A 21,959-nucleotide genomic window follows, 5' to 3' on the forward strand; every position below is an offset into this window, starting at 1 on the left:
TAAGTTGTTCAGGCTGGTTTTCTACTGTGTTCTTCCTGCCTCAGTCTCTTGAGTTGTTGAGATTACAGGTGTGTACCACCGTGTCTGCTTCATATTCATTGATTTTAAGGTGCATAGTTTTCCACATTATAACATCTCTGAAATTGGAATGTCTTATGATCGGTGATGTCTTACAACGTAAATTACCAATGTTTTGTCTTACATAGTGGTATATAAAGTAGTAATCTTAAAATTGATGGCCTCTTGCTGTTTTTTTCCACAGTTTTTTTTTTTTAATCACCTTCTGACATGTTTATTGTTAGTTATTGATAGTAGTTAGAATTAAGGTTTTTTAGGACTGGGATTTTGTTTCGTTTACTGTTAGTTTCTCAGTATTTAGGACAGTACTTAGTATCTAATGTATAATTGACAATAACTAATTACCAAACAAAGTGAAAGGGAAAGTGAAGTATTATATTTATTTTAGTGATATTTATATGTGATTTTAATATACATATTCAGTTTTGACATGTATGATGCATGTTATGTGTACTTAAGTTATTTATAAATTATGAATTCACCAACATGGTGAATGTACTGTAAGGTTTAGTAGATACTGTCTTGTAATTTTTTGTTTTTTAATTTCGTATATGTTAGTTTTATCTTTGATAAAGTGTGGTTAAAGTGATAGTAGTAGCTGATTTGCTTGCTTTCTTTACTCAGAGTTTATATCTGTTGGGGTGGCACTGGCTGCAGGTAGCAGAAGCTCAAGATGGCTTAACCAATAAGGAAGTGGATTAGTTTGAGTACACTAAGTCCAAGGGTGGAGTAGGTTTTAGCCATGATGTGTCAGGATTTCTTAAAACCATTACTAGGACCACCATTTTTCTGTTTAACATTTCCTTGATGTCATTTTCATTGTTTCTTAACTTTTTAAGGCTTTCTCACAGTTCTAGACTAGATTATATCTAATTTGTGTGGAAGCAGGGGAGGGTGTACAATTTTCTACACTGGAAATCTTTAGACAAACATTTTGTTTCAATTACTCATTTGTATTGTCCCTTCTCTTTTCTCCTTCCTCTTCTCTTCTTTAATGTTTGTAGTCTCAGTTCTTTTGAAATTTAACTGTACCACATTAAAAGTTTAGAAAAGTGTGGAAGGAGTGGAAGATTGTTCATAACCATCTTACCTTTATAAATACCACTAACAATTGTGTATCCACGTTTTCTCTTTATATTTATTACTTTTTTATATGTCATTATATACATTTAACATTAAATAATTTTAATTTTGTGTTTCTTTTCACAATACTATAAAGACTTTATAATGATCACTTTAACATTCTGTAACAGTTACTTGGATGTTATTTACTTAATCCAGAAGTGCCAGTGTTTTAGGGCTCACAGTGTATTTCTGAATACTAGAGAATTTGGTGAGATTAAGACCCTAAAAGAAATTGAGCTCCATAAAGCTATACATCAGAACGCCCTGCTTTGTCATCATCTCTCTGCATTCATGAAGTGTTTTACTAAAATTTTAACCAGAAAAATAAAACTATGAGATGGGTGGATGGATTTTTTAAATGCAGGTATTGCTTTGTTGGAGATACTGTATTCCTTCTAAAATTGATATATCTTAAAAAAAAAAAAAAAAAAAAAAAAGCAGTAAATAAACATTCTAGTTTCCCCAAATTGACTTTCATGAAAAAAGTCTGTGGCACTATTGCTTTAATCCAAATAGATTCATGGGTCTTACTGAGTGCTGGTTGCTGTTTCATGACATTCTGAATAATTACATCAGATTTAATTCATGTCTGTAGCTCTTACTAGCAGCATATACCACTTACTGCCTGCCCACCTTGTGTGTTTAGGCATCCTGCCAGGCTTTTGAAGTATCTTAACTAATGCTAACAATTTAAGGTATACTTCTTTTTGTTCCTGTTCTCTACATGAAGAAACAAACTCAGTGGGGTTAAGTGACTTGCTCAGGGTCCCATAGCTGCAAAATAGCCCATCTAGTTCAGTGTGACTCTAGAGCCCCACGTTTTTCTTAAAAAAAAAAAAAAAAGTACTAAAGCTTCAAGTCTTTTCTTGAGAAAATAGTATTGCAGTAATCAGGCAATCAATGAAGAAAGAGCTGTAACTAAAATGTTTAAGAATTTCTTAAAGTGTTTTTAGGGAATGCCCCAGAATGACTTAATTCTGAGCAGATAGGATATTCTGGTATGCACATTCAGTTTCAAGAAGCATGCTTATGTTTATATTTACTAAAGTGACTAATTGGAATCTCATCGAATATGAATGTTAGAACAGATTTATGGCAAGGATTATAGTCTGTATAAAATACACATATAGGATCAATTATTTTAATCAAAATGGTTTATAAAGCTCCAAAAGTGTGAGAAGCATCAACTCTTTACAAATTTGAGAGCAGTAGATGTTGCTACTACTTATCACAGACCCAGTTGTGAGTTCGTTCAGCAGATGTTTGCTGGGTTCCCACTGTGATGCCAGGCCCTAGGGTGTGTGCTGGAGTTGCAATTGTGAATACATCAACGTCCTTCCCTCATGAAGATTGTCTTTTTGGAAGTATGGCAGGTATTGAGAAACACCCTGTTATTTGGAAGAGAGGGATGTCAGATTATATGGAGTGAGTCAGAGGCCTCTTCAAAAAGTAACTTTCAACTAGAGCCCTGAAAGGTATGGAAAAAGTGAAAAGAGAGAGAGAGAGGTTCCAGACAGAAGGTAACTGCAGGTGCCAAGACTTAGCATATGCTTGGAATGTGTGGTATGACTAGGTCCCCATAATGGGGGGATCAGTGGTGGTAGAGATTTGAGGTGTGTTAGGGATTTAGGATTTTATGTGTGGAATGGCTGTTTGCCATTGGAAGGCTTGGAGCAGTAGAGCGACCTAGAATGTGGTGAGTAGAATATAGGACGGCAAGAGTAGAAGGCTGTGGTAGCAGCCCCTGGGAAATACGTTGGTGGCTGGGGCCAGAGTGTTCTCTGTGCAGGTGATCGGAAATGATTAGATTCAGACATATTTCTAAAGTAGATTTTATAAAGTATGCTGGTGAATTATATGTAGGATGTGAGAAAATGAGAATTCAGGGCTTCCAGGCTTTTGATCTGAGTGACTGGAAGAGAGGAAGTACTATAGGAATGATGTTCTGTCTTTTAAACAGGGCCTCTTTGCTTTGGTCCTGCTGTGTCATTGATTGCTTGGTTCAATAAGGAGCTTTAACTGCCTGGATTTGAATCACAGCTGATCTTGGACATGTCACTTTAAATTCATTATGCTTAATTTTGTCATCTCTAAAATAGGTATTACAGTAGCATCTACCTCATATGGTTATCGTGCAGGTTAAATGTGTTTTGAATGTAAAATGCTTAGAGCAGTGCCTGGCACACACTAAGCACTCGGTAAATCTGGCAGCATTTATTATGTGAACAATTACTGGTTTTATTCACTGCTGCTATCCCCAGAACCTGGAATAGTGTCTGCCATATGATAGGTGTTCACATATTTGCTCTATGAATAAATGAGTGAACTAATAAATGATGGCCCTTTACTTCATAAGCCATGCTCTAATGTTTCCTGTTCTGCTCCAGCAGTTCATCCTCCCAGTATTTTCCCCTTGGTATTGGTAGCCCTGGACGTTAATGGGGCAGTGGGGTCTTGGACCGTTCCTGAGATTGGGTCTGACCTGCTTCTTTTCTTGCCACAGAGAGTGTTGCCATTTGAATCCTTAGTGATAAAGAGTTCTAGCAAAGTCTGGTGCACTGATTGCTCTCTTAGTACTCCTGCTCCTCGTTGAGGTTTGAGTTTCAGGAAGCTTTTGGCAGCCCTTAAATGGTAATAAAAAGGCATCTCTGTGCCATTTTCTTCTAACATGCTGCCACTTGGAGTATTTTTCCATTATTTATTCTGTTGGTTCTACATGCTTCTCTCTGTTTTTCTGTGATATGGATATGGTGGGGTTCTCTCTGATTATAGTCTGTTAGGGAATTAGAGGTGTAATGGGAGGGTTAAGATTTAAACAGCCCCATGATAGTCTGCATGTCGCCTGCTCCCTTTCCCTGCTTTTGCTCCCTCTCCCTTTTGCCTGTATCTGGTCTCTCAGATTAGGCCGGCTATCTGCACCTTCCATTCTCCCTGAGATATGGAGATGGAAAGGAAGTGTGAAAATGAAGGTCAAATGTGGTTATAATATTAATAGGAATGTAGATTGTGAATACAGATTGAAAATCTGTGCCTATAGATAAAGAAAAAAAAAAAACGATCTTAGTTGAAATTTAGATAGTATCTTTATTTTTAAAGAGGAGAGAATTGAAGCATATTAGACAGAAGGTCACAGACTATGTTGGATAGGGACCAGAACTTAGTTTTACATTTCTAGTAGGTAAATATTCAGTTTTTCAGTGGAATATTAGATTTTCATTTGAAGTTCATTTTGCAGTGGAAGGAGATCATTTAGGATTGTAATATTAGGGAACGTGTATTATGTAGAAACATTGCTTTTGAAATTGCCAAGAGTATACAAATAAAGTTTCCATTAGTTAAAATTTTGCTTTTCTGTTTTGTTTCTAAGTGGCAGTGGGAGCAGAATTTATTGCTTAAAATGGTTACAAAGATATTAGACTGTCCATGCTTCAAGAAGAGGCATTTAACTAACTGACAGCTTGGGTAGCTGTAGTTCATTAGGTTACAGTGGCAGCTCTTGAACTCACAATGAGTGTTTAAAACTGCTTAATTGTTGCAAGACCCACTGTAGACTTTTATTGTCAAATAAAAGATTTTGGATAAGAGGCATGGAAAGAATCCATTTTTTTCTATCCAGTTTTAAGGTATAAAACTGTGTTTCAGTAAAATTCCCACATGAACTAATAATGAAACTTGCCTGCTTCACAGGGTTTTTGTGAGAATTGAATAATTAATATGTAAAGTATAAAGTGCTGTTCTGCTTATTAGGAACACCACTTAAAAACTTGATTTAATACTTAAAAACTTTTACTAGCACTGTCACAAAGACGATAAGTCTTTGACCTGTTTTTTATTTCAATGCATTGTTTTAATTGTATTATTTAATTCAGATATAATTGTTTATATTTATGGTATATGATATTTTAAAATATGTATGTGTTTTGAAGTGGTTAAATCAAGCTAATTAACATAGCCTTCCCCTCACATAATTAACATTTTTTGTTGTGGTGCTTAGTCATGAGTAGTAGTTGTCTGCCCTTAGCAACTAATATGTAATATTACATGTTATTTATTCTAGGGGGCTCGGGTTGGTAGAATAGATGCTTTCGTTCAGAGCTTGGACAAAAATTTTATGGTTCCAGTAGGTGGTGCTATAATTGCTGGCTTTAATGATACCTTCATACAGGAAATCAGCAAGATGTATCCAGGTAAATAAGTCATTCTTTGGAAAAGGTAACTAACAAGCAGAAATCCATTTGTATATTCACTGCTGTAATAAATCTTAATTTCCAAAGCTTCCCCTACCGGATCTTTAATGTAATTTGTTCATTCTTATTTTAGGAAGAGCTTCAGCTTCACCTTCTTTAGATGTCCTTATTACTTTGTTATCACTTGGATCAAAAGGCTATAAGAGACTGTTAAAAGAAAGAAAGGTAAGCTTTCCCTTTAGGTGAACTAAAGGGAGAAGGATGACCGGAATAAAACAGGACACAAATTTTAAAACTTCTGTTATGCATTCATCATAAAACTATTGGTGAATCCATGAGATATATGTGCACACGTGTGTACATATGTATGTATGTAAGGTGTTCACTAGAATAGTGCTCCAAACCATCGGTGTTTTTGCCTGTTGGTTCATTCCATCACGAATTTAGGTATCTGATATGGCAATTTACTCATATCTAGATCCACTGTAGGTGGTTTTCAGTTAGTCATTTGTCATCTGTCTATCCTGATAGTCTGAGGAATGTTGAATAGGTGATTTTACTTTTATTTATTTATTTATTTTAGAGAAACTTCATAAGGGGGATCTTATTTAGTAAAATTAATTTTATTTATCACTTAAAGGTAGAGGTTCTTAAAGGACAAATAGACAAGTCTTCTTTTTAGGTTTTGGAAGCCTAAAGACAGTTTAGGTTTCAGATGTCAGTCAAAGGAGGAAGTATCAGGTCAGAAGTTGGCCAGCTTCTCCTATTAAAATAATAAATTTCTTTCTTACCATATTTGGAATATGTCAGCTATGAGAAGAAAAGTGACATATTTAAAAACTGGACTTTGTCTCCAGTACCAAAAACTAGCTTAATTCAGGACAACTCCAGACTCAGACAGTGTTGACAAAACAGGTCTGATTAAGATGTTTTTTTCACCTCCCATTTGGGAGAGCCATAGGCCCTGGTACAGGTTTTGTATGTATTTAACTTTCTAGAACTTACTAGCTATTGTAGTTCCTGAGATTTATATTACTATTTTATGTAATTTAAAACATTTATATACATGTATATAATCTCCAAGATCTTCTAACAGCATTATGATGAATTAAAAGTTTTGTACCCTGTTTTGCTCCAATCATCCTTTTCCCACTAATTCAGTCCATGGGCAAGCAGTTGTTTACTCTTTGTTGTGAGGACATTTCTTAAGATGTACATGATAGAGGAAAAGATACTCAGGAGTCATTAGGAAAATGCAAATTAAACAATGAGATATTACTGCACAGGTAATGTAAAACACACCTGGCAATACTAAATACTGATAAAGGTCTTGAGCAAATACAACTCTTAAACATTGCTGTTAAGAATGAAAAGTAGTACAGCAACTTAGGAGAAACTCTGGCATTTTTACAAAGTGAAAACTACACTTAGGATATAATTCAGCCCTCTTCTACATATTTACTCAAGAGAAATGGAATCTGTTTTCAAATTTGGGCAGTTAGGACCAGACACTATAAACATTCATGTGGAGATTCTTTTTTATAGCTATTCTATTTGTAATTTCCAAACCTGAAATAACCCAACTATCCATGATCTGATCTGTAAATAAACAAACTGGTACATCCATACTGAGCAATAAAAAGAAACGATCTGATAAGTGCAACAAAATCATGACTCTCAAATTCATTATGATAAAAGAAAGAAGCCCAACTCAAAAAACTACATTTTGTATGGTTTCATTTGTATGCTGTCCTGGAAAAGGTAAAAGATAGGGACAGAAAAAAGATCTGTGGTTGCCAAAGGCTAGGGATTAAGGAGGGGACTTTTTGGCATGATGAAATGTCTTACATCTTGATGGTGAAAGTGGTTTCATAGCTCTGTGTACTTGTTAAAATTCATAGAAGTGGACACCTGAAATTTTACTTTATTTAAATTATAGCTCAGTAAATTTGACCAAATTTTTATACAGTAAGAATAAAACTCCAGTTTTATTAACTCCAAAAAGTAGCATCCTGGTCATAGATTGCTGTAGCCAAGAGAAAAGCTCAGCAGATCTTCTAAAAACTTTCTCCATGTATCAGATGACAACACTTGTCATTGGTTTGTTTGAGAGTTTGGTTTCAGATACCAGGGATTTTAGCAATCACATAATTAGTTGTTTAACCTTGGAAAAGTTACTTGAACTTACAGATTTTATTTCCTTATTTGTAAAAGAAACTATTGATGTCTCGGGCCACTACTATTTCTAAAAGAATTTAGAATATTTATTAAAATACAAAGTTATTTTCTGGGCTTTGGATGTTATAATCATGGGAATTGGTCATAATTAAGTAATTCAGTATAAGGCATATTGGTGACTTAGAAACCAGACATTTTATGTTTGAATTTTTTCCTTTTTTTTTTTTTAATTTTTAACTTTTTTTGTTTATTTTTTTATGTGGTACTGAGCATTGAACCCAGTGCCTCACACGTGCTGGGCAAGTGCTCCACCACTGAGCCACATCTCCAGCCCCTGAATTTTTTCTTTTTAAGATGTTGGTCTCTTTAGTTTCATAGAACCTATGTCCATTTCAGGCTGCCTTGCCCCAGTGACAAGCCCACTTAAAACAGCATGGACAAATGTTTCTGTGAGATTAAAAATCAGTGAAGTTGAGTGTGGGACGTTTCATTGAGTAAATACTTAACCCACTGACAGAACCTGCTCTTGTGGATCATGTATCGCACATGGGGGAGGTTAATAATGACAAACAAGAGCATAAACTCCAAGGTTTACTTGAAGGTGAAAAGTGCTGGAGAAATAAAAAAGAGCTCTGGCGACTTTAACATAAAAGGTCTGGGAAGAGAAAAAGGACCAGCAAAGGAGATTAAGAAGGAGCTGTCAGTTGAGTAGGAGGAAAACCATAAGCGTGGAGTCCTAGAAGCCAAGTGAACGGAGCATTTCCGGGAGGAAGGAGTGAGTAATGTAGCTGATACCACTGATGTAGTCAGTTAGGGTGAGATTAAGATTTGGCTGTTTGTTAGAAAAGTTTCTGTAACATCATTCGTGGTGTAATCTGTTAGTACCGGGCTGTATTGTCTCTGGGTATCTTTATGTGCATGTACGCACATTATGGACATATGAGACACTGACCCTGGATATGGAGCTCTTACCATGTGGCAAGCACTCTTCTAAGTGCATTTTCATGTCTTCATTTAGTCCTGTGAGGTAAGTTTTATTGTCATCCTCATTTTCACAAGAAATGGGACAGGAAGTACCATGAGTGAGGTAAATTGTGAAATTGGATTTAAATCTAGGCACTTGGGCCTCTTATTCTCCCTCTTAACCTCTAGACTCTACTGCCTTTTTCTGTAGTCTAGTCTGAGTTATATAGCTATAACTCTGAAGACTTAGGTCTACGAATATCCAAAGGAGGCAAAAACAATGCATAAATTTAGCTACTCCAGCCAAAATAAAGCACAGTTCTAGTTTAGAGAGAATATATGTTATTTGCTTGTGTAGAATTGCTGTTCTTGGGGAACAACCCCTCATTGACCTCATGTAGTCCTGGTGAATCTGTCAATCACAGTGTCCCTTCCTCCTCTCTCAGAGGAGTGGGCATGTGATATGGCTAGCGTGGTTCATCAGCAGGTATGTGGAAAATAAGTCCTTCTAGTAGATTTTATAGATACTGCCGAGATAAAGGGCTTCTTGCTTTGCACATAGCAAGTTTTAAGGGTAGAGTTCTATGGCTATCAGCTGCCACGTTTCTGGCTGTGCCAAAAGGGATTTCTTGAGACTAGGGAACATGAGAGGAAAAACTTGTGAATCATTTGAAACTCTGGATCCAGCCATACCTACTTGTAGACTGAGCTGTTAGATGAACCAACAAGTTCCCTTTTCTGTTTTAAACTAGATTTCTAACACTGATACTTTTGATTCCTTCTACCCCTTATATCATTAAGCCATTTGTAATGATTTCAACATGTCACATCTTGTCCCTTTGAGCTGTTGTTATTTCCTAGCTTAACCCCTTAAAACATCCGGGCAGGGTGGCTACAATGTCCCATTAACTCTTCTGATCCCTGTCGTGGTTTACCCTAATTTGTCGTGTTAACTTTAATTTGCAGTATGACTACTTGTTATATTGTAGAGTAGTACCAGATTAATATTTCTAAAAATAAAGTTTTCTTCAAGTTACTCTGCTTTGAGTTTCTGTTATTTATAAGACAGAGCCCAAACTCCTTAGTCTGCCATCCTGATTGTTAATAATCTGATCCCACATTTGTTTAGCAGTATTGGCCTTGCTTATGCATTTATTTATGTAAACATTTATGCATAGGCCCTAAGGTTAAACTCACAGACAAGACTAAAACAGTTTATACCCTCATGGAAAGTACAATTTTGGGTAAGTCTGGATATTAAATAAACAATTGTAGATCTGATGAGAATTATGAAAGTAAAAGCAACGTATTTAAGAACATCCATTGCAAAACAACTCTGAAGAAGTGACATTTATTCTGCAAAAGTACAGTTTGTGTCGGGTGTGGCAGCACACACCTGTAATCCCAGTAACTCAGGAGACTGAGGCAGGAGGATTGCAAGTTCAAAACTTAGCGAGACTGGGCCTCGAGGTAAAAAGGGGTAGGGTTGTGGCTCAGTGGTTAACCACCCGTGGGTTTAATCCCTGGTACTAGGAAAAAAAAATGTGCAGTTTGTACATTTATTCATTGACATGCATGCTGTGTTCATAAGCTAGCATTGTTGGCCAACATACTATAGAACTTGAAAGAGTATTTCAAACTGTGTCTAGAAAGCAAAGTCTTGTACAGTCACCAGAGAATTCACTGATGCTAGCCAAAACATCAATTCTTTATAAATACTAGTTTTCTCTAGGGTTGATTCAGATTCAGTAGGTGTGGAGTAGGGCTCAGACATCTGCATTTTAAGCAAATTTCCCTGATGTGATGTGCACCCAAGTTATAGACCTGTTGTTTTAGGACTCACACAGGTCACTTGTATGTATAATCAAAACTTGGAAAGGAAACATGCAGTGTTGTAATATTTTAATACTTAGATAATAGTTTATGTCATTTTAGACAGACTACATAACTATCCCAAATATAAAAGCTTGGAAATATAACTTGTTAGTTAATCTATTTTTTATCTTCTATAGTATTTTTTCTTAGCTACTTTTTTGTTTTATATTGATCAATTGGCAAATTTTGCTAAGATTCATTTTTAAACTAAATAAATGGAATATATTATTCCTGTTAATAAGAACATTATATAGTTTTAAAGTAATCATTTTAAAAGTACACTTTATCATCTAGATATAAGCCTTAAAAATCTATAAAAATTCTTAAAAAGATTTTTATATGCTGTCATTTAGAATGCTAAATATGCATGCTATCTAGTATTTCTTGCTTTTGTTCTTGAATTGACACTGTGAATAATAATAGTATGAAATATTTGCTGAAATAAACTAATATAAATCTTGAGTAATTTTGTAGTTTAACTTATTTAATGAGTGCATTAAAGAGATAATTTGAGTGCACATGTCTAAAAATTGCCATTAAGTGTCTGAAATGAAATGACTAACTTGATTACCCACCAAGTTATCCAGGTAATCTGGGAGACTAGTGCCACCTTGGAGTTTGCCATTTGTCCATTTATTCTTAGCATCCTTTGTGTGATATATAGTAGATGTTTATCAGATGCTTATTAAGTGAACTGATGAACAGTCTTTGGGACACCCGGACACCTGAGTTGAATGTTGTTATAGTTATCTCTTGTTTTACATAGAGTTAGTATCTTCATTCCTTATATGAACATAGATGAAACTTGTGGAAAGAAATGAGTTCAAATGGCGTTTAACCTGTTGTATATAGTACGTATTGTACCTCTGGGAATAGTATTTCCTGCCTACTTTTCTCATTTCAGGATTTTAGAATATTTATGTGTTAGGGATGACTATTACCTTTTTGAAATCTTAAGAATTTATTTTATGTCTTGGTTCTTATGTTTTTTCATATTTAGAGTTTGATTTAAAAAATTCAGCTATTCAGTGGTACTCATATATGTGTACATTTTGCTTAGCATGAATGAAAATGGACTTGTTTTGAGAATGACCTGCAGGAAGATGCAGCTCAGCTACTGAGGGATCCAGCAGGCATTGCAGTTCTGCTTTTCATGGACTTTTTTCTTTATTCCCATTGAGTAAACACTATGGGAGAATTTTATGTTCAGTGCTATTCATGAATTGGGTGGCTCCAACTCAGATGTCAAGAGGTAACCCTTTGTAACACCCAGAGCTTTGTTCTTTCCCTTTTATCTAGATATAGGTAGTAGAGTAGAGTAAACAGGGACAGGACAAGAATAGCATCTCAGCTCCCATGTGTTAGCACTTGTCTAGAGGAGTCCTGCCAGGTAATGTTGGGTTTTTTTGTGTGTGTGTGTGCTGAGGATCGAACCCAGGTTCTTGTGCATTTTAGCCACGTGCTCTACCACTGAGCTTCATCCCAGCCCCAGTTTTTGTTTTTATTCTGAAAGCTCTTTCAGACTAAGGTAAGAGTATGTGGGCGGGGAACTAAGGTATATGTGAATGTCTGCTATACGTCAGGACCTGTGGTAGGCTGACTATAGTCATTATTTCATGTAATAGTCAGCAAGTTAATGAGGTAGAACTATCCCCATTTTACACATAAAATTGTGCCTAGAGAGATTCAGCACTTGCCCAGGAACAGCACAGAACTAAGTACCAGACCTGCTGTTGAGACCAGGTCTGTATGGTCCTCCAGCCTTGTGCTTTTCTCTCTTACTGCTGTCTCTCCCTGCTTGTAGTCACTTGTTCAGTGCCTAGGGACCGATCGATCGCTCTGAGCAAGGTATTGAGCCATAAGATGATTGATCTTGTGACCTTCCTACTCTTCTCTGGTGGATGTATTAAAAACCTCAAAGGCTTTCTTATGTACTAATTGGTTTTATTTAAAATTCTATGTATGGAATTTATTTAGAACAGTTCATAAGAGTAATTTTCTAATTGTTAAAATACTTGTTTGAGAACTGTGTCATTGTAAATAAATAAAACTTTGCTCTTTAACAACTTCATTCAGTAGGTAGGTCTTTCTGTTGAAAAATGTGGATGTCCTCCATAAACCATAATTGCATATATGTAGCATAAATATTGTTCCTTTATTGGATTTGTTGCAGAAATAAAGCCTCTTTTGTGTAAATAGACTTGGTTTTGAACTGTGAAAATTTAATCGTGATAGTTTATTGGTTCAGCTCTAGAGAAGCTGAGGCAAAGCTATTTTGCTCCAGCCAGAGCTATTTATATACCATCACTATGAGCTCCTTTTTATATTATTGGTGTTATGCGAACTAAAAAAAGGAGTGTTAAAGGAAAACTTTGGATTTCTTTTTATTCTGTGCCCTTATTCACCACAATGATATTTTTAGAGGTTATTTCATCTAGCTATATCTCTTCAGGAAAGGCTTTATCTTTTTCACAGTAGAGACAGACAAGAACTCAGCTTGAAGCCATTTCTTCTCAAGCCTTCCTTTTTGAAGGGTGAAAGGATCAGAGAATGTGGGACTTTGTGTGTGAATTGAGCCTCTTTGCCCTTAGGCCCTTCACGAGTAGCACATCTGCTTCACTGAGGGGAGAGATGACCAGGAGTTTTAATGGAAGAAACCTTTAAGGAAAGAGGTTAAAATATAAGGGACTATTTCTTGGAGTTTTTCTATGTAAAAAGAAAGATCTATCTTAGAAGTTTATCCTCACTTTGTTTTGCTTCCAGAGAAGACCATTATTCTGCTTAACTTTCTTTTTATAAAAGTGCTTTTCTGAACAGGGCAGGCAGGTAATCATTTATTGTTGCAAATATCTGCTGAATTGAACAAGTACTGAAGAGGAATGACAGCGGAATGGCTGCTTCAGAGGCTAGGATTTGTGAACTGAAGCTTGGAGGACAAACTGAGTTCTAAAGGAACACCTGACACAATCTCAGTGTCCTGTAACAGAGCAAAATTTGGAAACATGAGTAAATTTGCAGCCCCAAAAGTAGAATCTCCAGAAATTGTCAGATTTCAGGCCTGGATGTAAGGCCTCAACCATTTGAGCACAGTGTTTTTGCCCCAGAGGCCAGGCCTGCTGAGTATGTGCAGATCCTTGGCTCTGGCCAGTCATGGACAATAGTCCATCGCGTTTAGTACTGTTTGCTTCAAATGTGGACCTCTGTGTATGTGCAGTGTACCCACAGTTAGGTCTTCCATCCATCCATTCAGGGTATCAACAGAATGTTAGACTACACGCTAAGTTTCTGTTTTGATCTATTGCCCACTCTGGGAGACATAACAAAATAATATGTGAAGTACCACTTTCATTTTATCCTAAAACATGAAACTGTATGTTTCAAAGACATGATCACTTAACACCTTTTTCTTTAATATTTAGCCGTTATACACATCTGTGGATTTTGGGGAGGGATAGTCTGGATGTGGGGTTTCATGACTGCAAATCAACTTGCAAAAGGCCATATGAAAGATAATGCTTAATATAATTCAACTTATTTTCCATTAATATCTTGAACTATGGTGTACCGTTTTGTATTTTTATTCTAGAAATATAGCTGACATTAGCATTTAGGCATACAGTTCAGTTTATCTCTAGTGAAAGTCTTTTAAAATTGTTATGTACAGCACAAAGGACATAGAAAATCAATAATATTTCATTTCTTTTAAGTAAGATCTTTCTATATACATTTGCTTGGGTTGCTTATAAATTTCTTCCTTTACAGAAGTATTTTGTAATAAATGTCATTTATGGATTTAACTGTAGCAAAAAATAGTGCAGGTTCTATAGTACCTTTAATATATCAGGTAAAAAACTGCTTAGCTAAGTATTAGTATAGTAGAGAAGTAAAATTTCCTAAAAGATATTTTTTAAATGTAGTGATACTAAAAGGAGAGCATTTAGGACCTTAATACATGCAATATTGTAGAATTCAATGTATTGTACTTGAAAATATTTAAAGCTTCTTTGTTTATTGTTTTACTGATCTTAACCTTTTATATAGTGAAGAGATACTATAAATATTTTCTTTTGAATGTAAACTTGATTTGAAAATACTCTTCTTTTTAAATCTAATTATTCCCATTCTAGTGCGATTTAGTTACCTCAATATTATCTTTATAGTCTAAAGAATTAAATAATATTAGCTACAGTGAAAACTGAATTTTGGCAGCATTAGCAAGTGATTTAACTGGTTAAAATTAATTTATTAGAGTATTAGAAATTGAACATTGGGCAAATTCAGTTTTTTAATAGTCATGTATGCATCAATAAGTTTAAAAGCATATTTTAGGGGGTTACTAAGGAAACAGTTCCAATTTTTTCAAAAATAGCTAATTCAAGTACACATTAAGTACTCATTAGGTTTCTCTTAATCTACAAATGTGATCACATTGGTGTTTAATGTGGCAACCAAACTAGAGAGAATGATATTTTAAATTGGTCTTCACCACTAAGATACATAAACAGGAGAAAACTTTGCTTCATTAATATATGCTTAAGGATGAATGAAAGGTGGAAGTGGTTTCGTTGTTGGAGGGGACATAATGGTCTATAAAGGGTGTTTTCTAGCTCTTAGATTTGTTTCTGCTTAAGAGAGAGTGATGAATTTGAGAGTAAGGGAAAATTAGACAGATGCAGATTAAGACTTCAGTGACTAATATAGATGAAGATCAGCATGTAATAACTAAATGAAATTATGTGACTGTCTTAATAAAAAAAAATACAGCATTTCAATTAGTGACCTAGGTGCTTTATAGTAGTTGAAAATATATATGTGAAACCCAGGACTTCTACCTTTTGTTAAGACTCATGTGGTACTGGAAAATTACAAATTGTTCTAATTGCTATAAAAACTGTTGATATATTGTTTCAATTTAATTATTTTATATTTTACCTTTTGAAGGAGTTTGGATATTAGTGTAAGGAGAAGCCAAGAAATCTTTAAGAAAAGAAGCCTATAAAATTTTTTTTCCCCATTTCTAAAGATAATATTTGCCTCCTTAAATATTTCTCTACACTTTTCTTAATGGCAAAAGAGAAAGTCTTATCACATGTAACAGTAATGGTTGCTGATAGCTTCATTAAGTTTGGCAGTTGTGGATGTTAAACTTTTTTAGAATAAAAAGATTATTTTAGTGATCTAACATTGCATAATTTCAACATGCTGAGAATTAATCTTATAACGTATCCTAAAATTTAATGATAATTGACTTAAAATGCTTTAGGTGAGAAAATATTGTCGATAAGGATAAAATGTTTGTGGTCACAAATAGGCTTATTAATAATTGGAAGAAATTTTCCTGTTCCCTTAAAAAGATGGAGTTTGTCATCCATGTGCTTTAGACATGAAAAAGTCCCTTTGGGGCCCAGCCAGAGTATTTAACCCTTCATACCACAGAAGCAGCTTGTATGGCCTTTGAAGTTGCAGAAGTGTGATTTTCTGCTGTCTCCACTCTGTTGACTTTTCACTGTTAGGTATATCTTTCAAGTTTATATGATTTAACTATGTATATAGGACCCCAGTGCAAATGGGTTGATTCAGCTGCAGATGTACTTGGACAGGTTTTCATTTTAATACCTGTCCAAAAAGACTTTATGAAGAGAGCAAAGTAAAATTTTAGTTCAAATAATTGCCAACTTGAAATTTATTTGTAAATATTCGTTTGTTCCACTTACATGGGGCATTTTATACGAACAAGGCAGACATTTTGTTATTTTCTGCTATTGGATATATGTTTATTTTGGATTAGGACAATTTTTAACTTTGATTTATAAGAAATACTTTTAAGACTGAGGATGTAGTTCAGTGGTAGAGCACTTGCCTAGTATGCCTGTGGCCTTGGGTTCATTCTCTAGCATGAAAAAAGAAAAAAGAACAACAGCAACATTTTTAAACTATCACTTCACTTACCACATAACTTGCATATTAAAGTCAGGCGTATTTTTCTTGGTGTTGGTGAAACAGTGAAGAAGACAAAAAGCTACTTTCAAGGAATTTTTCCATTCTACTAGGTAGTATAGGCAGTATTCAAGTAAGCAGAGATATGAGATAATTTTAGATTGTAGTAAGTATAGTGAAGAAACCAAAATAGGTAATAGTGGTAAAGGGAGATTGGGAGTTGAGGATGGGGAAAGCCAGAGCTATTTTAATAGAAACGTAACAAAGGAAGGTCTCCTTAGAATGTGACAGAAGGTTGTGGCTGCTTGGGGAGTAACCTGGGAAATGTGGGGAAAGCAAATAATGAAGGTCAGACATGAAAAGGTCTCAGAGGAGGCTGTGGACAGTGAGTGGGTGATGACAGTCACTGGGTTGGGTATGTTACTGTGTTCCATCATGTGGGGCCTTGGAGTTGAAGAGTGGTGTTTTTTTGGATTACAGAAGAAAGTCATCAGAGGAGTGGCATGAACTAGTTTATGCATTTGAAAGCCAACTCTGGCTGTGCATGAATGGATTGTGGGAGGGCAGAAGAGGAAGCAGAGAAACCACACGGGGACTCTTCTGCTATTTCAAGGGGTGGAGTTGATGGCTCTTTGGACTGGAGTGGGGATCTCTGGAGGTTATGAGGAGATGGATTTGGTATGGGCAAATCATAGCCCCAAGGCAGGAAGAGGGCTGGTTCTTTGCCTTTACCTAAATCCTGTGGTTTCTGATAGTTGTGGAAGCTTTGAATTTCATTACATGTGGCAAGGAGAGCGCATAATGAAGTGATTTGTAGCACACACTTCTTACTACTCAGATTTCATGTTATTACAGCTAATGAGTTGCAGTATATTCAGTTTGTTTTAAATGTGACATTTTGCTATTGCAGGAAATGTTTTCATATTTGTCCAGTGAACTAAAGAAGTTGTCAGAAGCCTACAGTGAAAGACTGCTGTGGACACCTCACAATCCCATATCGCTAGGTAATTTTTTCCTTATAAAAAGAAAATCAGTACTACTTATCCTTCCTTAGGAAGAAGTTGGTCTTCATAGAAAAATAACTCTTTTTGTAGTATTAATTTGTAAATTGAAAAAATTTAGCTTTTAGAAATGCTTTAATTATTTCTAAGATAAAATCTGTCTACTGAATCAGGATCTATCTTAAGCATTATAGTGAATATACATAGAGTAATAATTTTAAGTGTTACTTCTAACCAAAATACCTTGGTCACTAGTAAGAACTCTATATAAATAATTAAAACTTTATCCAGGATTGGGGGTGTAGTTCAGTGGTGAAGCTCTTGCCTAGCTTGCCAGAATTCCTGTTTTTGATCACCAGTACCACAGAATTAAATAAATAAGTAAAACTCTCTCCACTTAGCAATACCAGAAATTAAAGTTTTCCTTATGTTTTTAAAAATGTTAAGAGAAATCTATATTCATTATTATTTATTTATTTATTTATTTATTTATTTATTTATTTATTTTTGGCACCAGGGATTGAACCCAGAGGCACTTTACCACTGAGCTACATCCCTAGCCCTTTTTTTAAAAAATGTTTTTTGTAGTTATAGGTGGACAGTATGCCTTTTTTGTATTTGTTTATTTTTATGTGGTGCTGAGGATCGAAACCAGGGCCTCACACATGCTAGGCAAGCACTCTGCCACTGAACTATAGCCCCAGCCCTGCAGCCCTTTTTTATATTTTATTTAGAGATAGGGTCTCACTAAGTTGCTGAGGGCCATTGCTGAGGCTGACTTTGAACTCGAAATTCTCCTGCCTCAGCCTCCAGAGTCACTGGGTTTACAGGCGTGCACCACTGTGCCTTGACTTAATTTGTTTGTATAAGGAAAAAAGGATAATATAAATATAGACTTATGCATTTAACTAACAAACATATATATCAGAATAGTATGAAAGTGAATAATTTGTAACTGAAACCTTTTAAAGAACAGGCTTCTGTGGAAAACAATTTGGTCACCAACATAATATACCAATCCCTTGCCGGTAGGTAGAAGGTGGCCATAATATCAACCCTGCTGTGTGGTAGTCTTTCATCAGTTTTACTCTGTCTCTAAAATTGAGATAATTATCCCTCACATGCAAAATTGTTAAAATTGATTGAGGTTATGTTTGTAAAATATCTAGCATGGTAAGTCAGCCTTCAGTAAATGGTAGCTGTAGGAGTGGTGGCATGTGCACAGTTTACCCACAAACTCAGAAGAATCATTTCCATTTCCATGAGAAGTTGATCTTACAGTCTTAAATGACTCAGCTATCTCCCACAGTCTCATTTTACATAGTCTTAAAACTTGGTTGAATTTGAGGGCTGTTGGTAGAGTGCTTGTCTTGCAAGCACAAGACCCTGGGTTCAATCCCCAGCACCGCAAAAAAGAAAAAAAAACTTGGTTGAATTTGAATAAACAGCTATACTGATCATGTCATTGTTCCATCTATTTAATTGGAAAAACTCACCTTTTGGGAGGGTGATATGGAAATTCTTTTCCTGGTTGTGAACATATTAATTTATGTAAAACTGTGTTTGTCTGATATTTAAACAAATCCCTGATGTAATTTATTAAGTGCATTAAAGTGATATTGTGCCACTTGACAGACAATGAATAAAAAGTAATTTCTCTGTTTTTGAGTGATTTGTGTGTGTGTGTGTGTGTGTGTGCACGCTAGTAAGCTAGAGCTTACAGGGTTATTCTTTCCTTTCCAGCTGTGACACTTAAGACACTAGATGAACACCAGGACAAAGCTGTCACTCAGCTTGGCTCGATGCTTTTTACCAGACAGGTTTCTGGAGCCAGGTTAGTGTAATGTAAAAGAAACTTACGTTATTTGGCTTTTCCAAGTTAACTCTGATAAAATACTTTTCTTCTACAGTAGCCCCCCAAATATGTGCTAAACTATGCCTAAGAATTCATTGTGGACTCAGAGAATGAAGAGAATCTGTAAAAATATTATTCACTCACCTGTAGACTTTCTATGCTTGAAATAGTCCCAGAAAGATATGAATCTTGTTTAATAGATACATAGAAACAAAGTTTCATTCCTCTCTACAGATTTTTGTGTGTTTCCTTTGTTAGTTGATTTTCATTGATACCATATGATATATGGTATTAGAAATAAGTCATTACTAAATTCAAGTGAAATTTTGCTCAAGAAATTGCTGTTTATCAAACTAAAAGGTTTATGGAATTCTTGCCTAAGAACTTCCTTGGAAACATATACTTTTTCCTCTAATATATACATATCATGATAATGAATCTCATTTAGTATGATATTTGATGAAGTCAGAGAAAAATGACTTAAAATGAAGTATATTGCTCTAAATACTTTTCTTCACATACTTCTGTTATTTTATTTTGACTACCAGAGGGTAGAAATTTCACACAAAGGACAGCTTGTTTGAAAGAAAAAAAATCTTAGATTAATTTAGCTTATACTTTGATAACCTCTTATCTATGTACAGTACAATTTTGACATTTCCAAAATGCTTTTCTTGACCTGACTTTCAGTATTGCCACTATTTATCTTTGTATTTAGGTTTATCTTAATTGACTTCTTTAAAAAAAAAAAAAAAAAAAAGTAAAAGATTAGAAATCTGCTTTTATCTAAGTACGCCTGTGAAATCAAGCCTAGCAAATGCCTGGGCCAGTGCGAATGTTGCACTTCGCTGATCTCTGCCCCATTGTCAGCAGTTATGTTCTTTCTTCTGGCTTCTTGCTTTCAAACCTTGCGTTGCATAGCACTGATCAGATAGTTTGTATTTTAGTTTGTTGGTATTTTGAGGTGATACACTACCATTAAAGTGTTTTGACTTAGTGTCTATATAGGAATTCAGATTCCAGATTTGGCACAAAAACAACTTTCTTTTTACTACTTTGAAGATGTAAAAATGTTTAGAGGTTCCTAGAGCTTGTTGTTCTCTTATAGATGTTAAATAAATAGCAATCATCAGGCAGGACCTTTTAATGTAAAATAGAAGTGTATTGTATAATTTCATTTTAAGGCTGACAATCTGCATATGCCATGATTTATGGCTGCTTTTAAGTCTCTTAATAGATAAACGGCTTAGTAAGACAGATATCTTTTGTTTATGGGTGACATTCTATTAACATCACCAGACATATTAAATTGATAGATCTTCTCCCTTTCAGGGTTGTGCCTCTGGGGTCTGTGCAAACTGTGAGTGGCTACACGTTCAGAGGCTTTATGTCCCATACAAACAGTTACCCTTGTGCTTACCTCAATGCTGCAGCAGCCCTTGGGATGAAGATGCAGGATGTGGACTTATTCATAAAGAGACTTGACAAGTGTTTAAAGACAACAAGGAAAGAAGGAAACAAAGACAGTGATGTGTCTGCTGTTGACAATTACGACAAAACTAAAGATGCAGATACTGAAGAAATGGCTTTAAAACTAGATCATGTACATCTTGATACATATCAGGATACTTCTTCATGATGTGCGAAGTGTTTCTTTTTGATTTGAAAGAAACAATGTGGCTACAGTACAAACAAGCAGTTTAAAGAAAAGAACTGAAATTTTTGAATTGAGAATTTTATAGAGAATATTCACTTGAGGAATAGACTGTGATCTGAGTTAGCTCTTGATGGTTGCTATGTTTTTTGTTTTAGATTGCCTCAATCTTTTTGATCCTTAATAGGTTAACATATACAATTAGCATTTTTCTAATGGTTAGAATATTTGTCAATTAAACATCATGATTCAGATAATTCTTATAAATATAATGACTGTAAAATTACCTCTAATTCTCTTTGAAATGTAGAGTGCTTCTTCCTAACCATTGTCCAATATTCACAAATCACTTATGTTTCTGATCACACAGAATCTGGAAAGATCTGTAATGCTGCTAATTACTGAATGCTTCCTCAGTTGTCTCAGTATGTTTGTAAACGAGACATTCTCAGAGGAAGCAGAGTCAAGGCACAAACTTCCCTTTAGACATTCTTAGAGCAGTGGTTCTCAACTGAGGATGATTTGCGTGCATCTAAGCAATATTTAGGGACATTTTTGGTTGTCATAGCTGGTGGGATATTATTGACACTTGGTGGGGAGAGGCCATGGGTGCTGCTCAGTATCCTATAATGCACAAATTCCTGGAGCAGAATTAACCAACCCAAAATGTCAGCAATGCTGAGGTTGAGAAACATTGCTCTGAAATAAATGAAATCCTCAAGTACAGAGAAGTTTTACCTAACAGCTATGCAGTAGTTAATAGTCATGTGCTGCATAATGGCATTTCTGTCAGCAAGGGACTGCATGTCAGATAGTAGTTCCATAAGATTATATTACCTGGGGACTTCGTATCCATTTTGGTTTGTTTTTGCCTTTTTTTTTTTTTTTTTTTTTGGGGGGGTGGTGGTACTGAGAATTGAGCCTGGAGGTACTCTGCCACTGGGCTACATCCCTGGCCCTTTTCATTTTAAATTTTGAAACAGGAGCTCACTAAGTGGTTGGAGCTGGCCCTGAACTTGTGATCCCCCCTGCCTCAGCCTCCTGAGTCACTGGGATTGCAGAGTGTTCCATGAAGCCCAGCACCATGTTGGTTTGTGTAACTATGT

General features: G+C 35.4%; 1 protein-coding gene across 3 annotated transcripts in view; it reads left to right on the forward strand.

Annotated features, from left to right (window-relative positions):
* The window catches only part of Sepsecs (Sep (O-phosphoserine) tRNA:Sec (selenocysteine) tRNA synthase), a 31,099-nt gene extending 9,374 nt beyond the window's left edge, over positions 1 to 21,725 (forward strand). For 2 of the 3 annotated variants that reach the window (XM_047567629.1, XM_047567630.1), the window contains exons 7-11: positions 5,261 to 5,390; positions 5,524 to 5,615; positions 17,254 to 17,347; positions 19,088 to 19,178; positions 20,532 to 21,725. In XM_047567629.1, the coding sequence (XP_047423585.1) occupies positions 5,261 to 5,390; positions 5,524 to 5,615; positions 17,254 to 17,347; positions 19,088 to 19,178; positions 20,532 to 20,838 (714 nt within the window). In that variant the 3' untranslated portion in view covers positions 20,839 to 21,725. The remainder of the gene's footprint in view (positions 1 to 5,260; positions 5,391 to 5,523; positions 5,616 to 17,253; positions 17,348 to 19,087; positions 19,179 to 20,531) is intronic. The other variant, XM_047567631.1, reaches the window with a different exon arrangement.
* Positions 21,726 to 21,959: the final 234 nt, after the last annotated feature.

The sequence above is a fragment of the Sciurus carolinensis genome, chromosome 10, assembly GCF_902686445.1.
Source record: "Sciurus carolinensis chromosome 10, mSciCar1.2, whole genome shotgun sequence".
Taxonomy (NCBI): domain Eukaryota; kingdom Metazoa; phylum Chordata; class Mammalia; order Rodentia; family Sciuridae; genus Sciurus; species Sciurus carolinensis.